The following is a 7434-nucleotide window of genomic DNA, read 5'->3' on the forward strand; positions in this document are numbered from 1 at the left end:
TAGTAGTATACAAAAAACTCCCAACCAAGCAAACAAAGCATTTGTAGATGCATTGCTCACTACTGTCTGCAGTACAGACTCTTATTACTGAATTTCACCTTTTCTGAAAGCCAGGAATTTGCCCTACTCCTACACAGTCCCTGAAAGAGGTTGCATGTATTACCTTCTGGAACTACCTTTTTCTTCCCTCTCTCCCCAATTTCCATATGAGCCTAAGCATGTAGGCACATATGGAAAGCTTGGAGCAACTGTTAGATGGACTGAAGGCAGTTGGGATACATAACAAAAAAATCTTCAAGAAAGGTTTAGGAAGATCATACCTATGATACTGAGATGATATCAAATTTTGCCACTAATATGATGTTAATCTGTATTACATATTCATGCCAGATGCAGTTTATTAATTTTGCCTACAGAACAGGATAAATCAAACATAGTTTATTTTCTCTATCTTCTGAAGTGACAGACACTGAGAGATTAGTAATTGTTTCGTAGTAAACGAAGGTTTCAACATACTTATGGTGAAATCATGTCATAGTCCCTTCATGGCCTTCAGTAAATAAAAATGAGTCTCACGGAACTTGTGAATTTGGAATTTATGTGCATCTTTGTGAATTTATGTACTTTTTATATAAACAGACTAGCAAACTAAAAAGAAGTAATATTTTCAAATTCTACTTTGAAAACAATTTGAACAACAAATTAGAAATGTTTACCTTCTTCAAACTTTAGTTTAGATGCAGCTTTTAAGTACGTCACGGTACCAGATACTACGACAAAGAAAGGCATTGTTCTGAGAAGAGTCAAATAACTTACCGTTCCTAGCCTGATATATCTCCCAGAAGCACTAGTGATTGGACGAGCTGTGAGAGCTGTTCGAGGTGTTCTTATAGCCTGTTCCATAGTACCTGGCCGTCCACTTTGTGTGCTGGGTCTCACGAATCCCGTAATAGGTCTTCCTGATTGAGTTACTGGCCTGAAGATGTTAAGCACACTAGCCTTACGTTGAGTGGTATTTATTGATAGAGAATTTAAACACTTATATCTGAAGCATTTCATTTTCAGAAGTTACATTTAGGATTTGCATATTTGTAAATAGTCACATTTTTAAAAAATAAACAATCACATACCTAACAGCTGGACTGGGGCCCCCACCTTGGCCAGTTCCAGGGACTTTCAAAGATGTTCCTGGTCCTATAAAATCAGAGCATTTCTCACTTCACATTGAGATACTACACCCTTGTCCAGGGGACTTTAAAAATAGTGTCTTACAATAAACTGGAAATTTCTTTGTTCAAGCTGAGGGGCCATAGCACTAGACAAAGAAGACAAAAACCAAATATTGCACTGTCCTACTAATAATTTGTCAGACTATTGTAAGAAACCTGACACAATGAACATGGTTTTCTCACTTTTACCCTTCCCAAGGGATGTCTGCAGATCACCTGGTCCAACCAGGTTTAAGCAGGGCCACCCAAATTCAGTTGCCCAGGACCCTGCCTAGACGGTTTCTGAATATCTCTAAGGAGGAAGGCTCCCCAACTTCCCTGGGCAGCCTGGGCCAGTGCTTGGTCACCCTCACAGTAAAAAAAACCATTTCCTGACATTCAGAGGGAACCTCCTGTGTTTCAGTTTGTACCCATTGCCTCTGGTCCTGTTACTGGGCACCACTGCAAAGACTGGCTCCACCCTCTTTGCACTCTCTCTAGTGATATCTGTGCTTACCTTTTACATAAAGTGTAACAGAAAAACACTTCAGATGAACAAATAAAGTAAAATCATGCTGTAGAAGAAAAATGTACTTTCTACGTGTCAGCAGACTGTTGTCTGGTGTTGTCTGGATTGGTGACTACAACTGAAAATGCATGCAGATTAATTGGAAAGGGTTAAGAAGACAGTTTCAAGACTCAACTCAAAAAATAAAAGATTTACCTCAGAATGAGAAGATTGTTTAGCTTATCAAAAAGATCACTGGATGACTTAATTACAGTTTTAACTATTTACTTTGGAAATAAAGACTCCATATCAGGCATACAATGTACAAAAAGAAGCAACAGCTGGAGCTATAATTGATAATTCCCACTAAAGATATGGCATACACTGATAAAAACTAGCAAATTTAATAATTTACTACAGACTGCAGGGGGTTCTTTCTCTATGGAAAGTGTTTATACTTTCTGAAAAACTATATATTAGCTCAGGCACATTTAGTGGATTTGAAGCATGAATGGCAAAGCCTTATCTCAGTGATTCAGGAGTACAGGCTACACTATCATAATGATTTGCTCTGGCTTTGAAATCTGTGACACAATCACCTTTTTCAGTTTAAATATAGTACGAATGTATTTTTGCAGAATGTCTTAATTCTCAGTAATAATAATCACATGATTTTTCTTGGTCTCTACCACAGGAGGCATAGAATGAAATAAAAGTCTAAATTATACTGTTATGCTGTTTTGAGACAGATACATGTAATTAGATTATCATAATGTACAAACACAACTTGAGTACTGCTTGACTGTTTATATGTGATCAAGCATGTAATGACAATTTTAAAAAATGTAATCAGATAGATATGCAATTGCCTACTTCTATCCAGATGAGAAAAGCTTTTAATGTTTCAAATATTAGTTCTGGTCTATGTACAGTTCTTCCCTTTAATTCCTTGACATGGTAGGTGGTTGAGAGCCACATCTAGTAAGAGGTATAAAAATTCCGATGTGAAATATACTAAAACAGAGAAAAATATAAATAATGCCAAAAAGTAGTAGAAGACTACTAATTACTGCCCACTCAGAAGGGAAATGATGAAGCTGAAAAAGAGCTGCATACAAGAAACAATGACAGGGATGAAGAACTGCCCTGGGGAGGAAGACAGGAAAAAGCAGAGAAAAGCAGAAGAGAGAAAATCAGTTCAGAAAATGTTTGCAGGAAATGATACAAAAAGGTGATGTCAGATTTGGTCAGACTGTTGCCTACAGTACAGATATATGGATGAGATTCACAGTACATCAAGGGCATGTCTTTTTCTCTAGTTCCCTACAGTGCCTAAAGAAGCCACAAAGGCATAAAAGAAATCAATGCACTGATGGAAAAGAGCTAGTGAGTACAGTGATGTAGAGGAAAAGCTGTCAAAATGCTATTTGTCTGAACCCCCCCCCTCACAGGCCTAAGCACTATGTCAAGATCATGTGGTGTATCTCAACATTGCCATGCAACCATAAAACAATCTAAAACTCTTCCTCTAGCAATAGCTAAAAGCCCTACGAGGTTACAGGTCACCTCAGTATGTACTATTTTATGCTAGATTACATCTCTGAACAAAAGAGCTCTTGTTGCTTCAGTGTATTTAAGTGAAAGTCATTCTTACGTGCAACTTGAGCGATAGAATTTTCATCTAGCATCATCTCTGCGATTCCTTCTTCATCCATATCAATTTCATCCACATACACCATTTCTGTCAAAGCTCGCGTTTTCAGGCTCCAAGCAGCCTGAATATAAAAAAAAAAAAAAGTAAAATATCTCCAAGACACCAAGTAAATAATCTAATCAGCAATTTTGCCATTTTAAAATTATTATTCCCTTCAGAGTTTTAACAGGCTTGAATAAAGTATTGACTTAAACAGTGGGGTATATCCATCAGTTGCCTGATGGAAGTGGAAAGGGGACCAAGACTTTAGACAACAATTCCGGAGGGGAACAGCTATAGTAACTGAGTTTGGAGGAGAGAGTTTCATGCCTCATGAAAAATTATGACTAATTTAGGTCACAGGCAACTCTCTGAGATCTTGTGCTTTGGAAGAAAGCCTCAGCTACCAGTGCCATCCACAACCCACCACTCACAGATACATTATTTAAACTGGGATGGGAGAGGAAGGTAAGTAAACCGCTGTAATGCAAAGTAAGACCCTTCCCAGGCATCTGCAGAGAAAGAAGGAAAATCTTTTAACCAGCACTTAAAGATACAGTACATTACTATCCACAAGCAACAGTCTTTAGAAAGATCTAAAGCTTCTACTCTATGTAACAAGCTTTGTGTAGACTATAGAGACTACAAATCAATGGGGAAAAGAAAAACCAGTGGCAGCCGTACAGAAGTACCAACAAAAGAAGTGCAGATCCAACTGCTTGAACAACGCAATATGCCTGTAATGTACTCATAGAGCTGGCATAATAAAAGCCAATACCTGATCTTTCTTCAGATGTTAAACAGATCATCATACATTTTCCAGAGTAAAAATCACTGCCAAAACAATTAGATTTGTTTCTTTTCTGATACAGGGCACAGCAGTCTGGTGGAAAAGTATGTTTAATGTTTGCTAAGGACATGTTTCAAAATAGAAACAGACTGATGCTACTTTAATAGAAGTAAAGGTCAAGCACATGAAAACATTTTTTTTCTTTAAATAAGAGGTAGGAGAAGATCTGGACCTCAGGCTTATTTAATAATTTAACTAATCATTTAATGGGACACTTCTCATTCATCATATTTCAGACCATCCCTTCCTCTACACTTCCCTCATATTTCTATGCATTTTTTAACTGTCTATCAAAAAGAAATTATATCTACATCTACACTTCCCTCATATTTCTATGCATTAACTGTCTATCAAAAAGAAATTATATCTACAAATGTTGACATTTTTAACTCTCCTTTTTAAAAGTGCTTTTTTCCAAGCAGAGGTAAAGGAGAGATTTAGCCAGCCAGATCCACTGCAATTAGAAACCTTTGTTCAAGTATGAAGAGAAAGGAACAGAGCAGGATGATTTGAATCTAGGCCAAATAGACATAATCCAGATCTGCTTTATTATCTTTTAGTTGCTTCTTATGTGGTAGGGTGACAACCTTTAATTAGCATTGAGATATGCAGTTAGATGTTCAGCACCCTTAACTGTTTTTCATTATTCTATAGAAATATTTAGTTTGTTGCATTTTTAACACCTTGATGGTACTCTGCTTTTTTCAAAGACATATATGTCTTAAGTCAACATAATCATGTCTATATTGGGAATATGCTGAAATTACAGCTCTCAGTATAGCCAAACACAGGTTAATTTCCTGGTAGGGATAAGAAAAGCTGCCTATAGTAATGATCTTTTCCTGGGAACTGAAAGAAGCAACTTCTCTACACTAATTGCTAGAACTGGGGGCAGTTCTTAACGTAGACATAAGTATATCATTATGATTTTTCCAATAACAAACATGAGTTAATTTTTTTTAAAGCAACATATCACTTTGTCATTATTGGACAAATATCTGTCATAAAAAATAGATTCCTGAGGCTGTTCTTCCAGTCTTAAGCTCCTAGTCTGAGGCTTCATAGCCAACAAAAAATTCAAATATCACATATTATTCGTTAATTAAACATCAGTTTGTAGATTATTGTCTGCAGCAATGTTTGTTACAGGACTTATGATCAAAACAGCGAGAGAGAAAAATGTCAAATTCATTACTTAAACTATAGAAAGATGACCTTTACCTTGGGAGACAAGAAGACAATTCAAAATTGCTAACTACTAGTTACAAGACCCATGAGAATGAAAAGTATAATTTCTATGCATACACACACAGTTATGCTGAATATTTGAGAAATCAAAGTTGGGAAAAGAAATTAGAAATGTATACTGACACACAAATACAAAGGGAGATGTAGGAAAAAGATCTTTTTTTCAAAATAATTAAATGGAATTTCTGACACCCTTTTCATTCATGAAAAAATTGCTACCTATTCATAAAATGTCACACAGAACTTTATTAGAACTATGACATAACTAGCATTAACTTGGCAAACATGATATGGTATTTCTTAAGAAGCCTAAACTCCAGAAAGAAAAGTAACAAAGTGTTTTTAATTTAGTTCCTGAGAACTGGTTTGTCACTGAATCAAGTGTCTTCCTCTTGTTCCTGAAAAGTCCAAAAACCAAATTAAAAAAAGATAAACTTAGAATCTAAACCTAAATGTATTTTCTGATTTGAGTAATGCATATTTCTAAGAGGTTTCATTCTCCAATAATCCTTTCCATTATCATAAATTTTATTTGGTACACAATGAAAACCCCAGAATGCAACAACTACCTTGTGAAGCGTAAAGTCAAGAAGGTATCCGGCAGCATTTCACAGAAACCATTTTGTATGCAAACAACTTCCATGACTTCATTGTAATGTAATGGAAGACTTGTAAAATATGTTATTGAGCTATATGTATTTAAAGATGCAATTTCACATTGCATTTAATCTCTGGGCTGGAGCCAAAAGATGCCACCATCTGCACATTACTGTTCTTCCCATTGCAGTAATCTAGTGCTAATGTGGACAGAGTGAAAACTAATCAACTACTCTCAGTCTTCCACCACTCACACAAAGCATCGTCATGCAGCTTCAAGACCACCAGACTCTACACAAGGTAGGCAGTGAGCATGAGCTGTGGGAGCATGAAGGGCATGGGTAACAGCCCACCATTACACCGCATTAAATGAAACATGAAAGCGAGCCCTAAGAGCATAAACACTGTTCTGTCTGTGAAACACACATTGGCTTTTTCCTAATCTCATCAGCAGATGAAGGTCATTCAGTTCAAGATAGATGCAATTTAGCTTTTAGAAGGCACTAAGCTACTGAACTGCTGAATAAACCTATAGAAAAGATATGAGAGAAATAAACTTCCATCAAATATAAAAGCTGCCTATTTATAATACCCCTTATCAAATGTACTGCCTTACCAATGATGAAAAACAAACTTAGGCCATTAAGGATTTAACAACAAAACAAGTATTATTCAATATATCAGAAATCCTTCCTAATGATCATATCTAGTAACTGTATTTATGAAAAGAATTTTACCTGAAACACAGTGTACTCAGAATCAGGCTCCTGAAAAGAGAGAAAATAGAAACTGAGGAATGGAAATGCCAAACAATAAAAAGAACAAAAAATTGAATTATACTCTGTGACCACCTCATTTTGCACAAACATTTTCTCTCTGACACATATATCCAAATTCCCATTTTATTAAATTATCCCAATTTACATACATTATGGAGCTAATCAATGTTTTACACAATAAAAGCAGATTTGCAGAAAGTACAATTTTCAGGTATCTTTTGCTTTCCTGCTTCTTCTGGATCATGTTGGCCAAATCTTAGATTAACATTACAGAATCATTAAACTGCAAAATCTCCAAAAAGTTAACTAGATTATTAGGCCGTGGGCTCTAGAATGCCTATGTAATAAAATCCATCTTTGTGCATTTTTGTTACCTGCTGACAGCGATCACACCGATATCGCTGAAGCACATAAAAGAAAATTTCTGCAGATGTTGAATTTTTTTTAATTTTTATGATAGAAATGATGTATTTATTGTATTCTGGACAGTAATGCTCTAAGTGGAATAAATGTTAAACTAATGGCTTCTTGCACCGTCCAATAAACAAAAG

The 7434-nt window shown here is 35.9% G+C and overlaps 1 protein-coding gene across 1 annotated transcript in view; it reads right to left on the reverse strand.

The window, feature by feature from the left end:
- The window catches only part of LOC104525028 (tetratricopeptide repeat protein 8-like), a gene marked incomplete at its 3' end in the record, with an annotated part of 19473 nt that extends 12605 nt beyond the window's left edge, over window positions 1-6868 (reverse strand). Inside the window, exons 1-4 of the mRNA XM_010168076.2 lie at window positions 6842-6868; window positions 3371-3491; window positions 1131-1194; window positions 817-976 (exon numbers count right to left, since the gene is read on the reverse strand). Coding sequence (XP_010166378.2) covers window positions 817-976; window positions 1131-1194; window positions 3371-3455 — 309 coding nt within the window. The remainder of the gene's footprint in view (window positions 1-816; window positions 977-1130; window positions 1195-3370; window positions 3492-6841) is intronic.
- Between the last annotated feature and the right edge of the window lie 566 nt (window positions 6869-7434).

The sequence above is a fragment of the Antrostomus carolinensis genome, unplaced genomic scaffold (assembly GCF_000700745.2).
Source record: "Antrostomus carolinensis isolate BGI_N321 unplaced genomic scaffold, ASM70074v2 scaffold15115, whole genome shotgun sequence".
In the NCBI taxonomy this organism is placed as follows: Eukaryota; Metazoa; Chordata; class Aves; order Caprimulgiformes; family Caprimulgidae; genus Antrostomus; species Antrostomus carolinensis.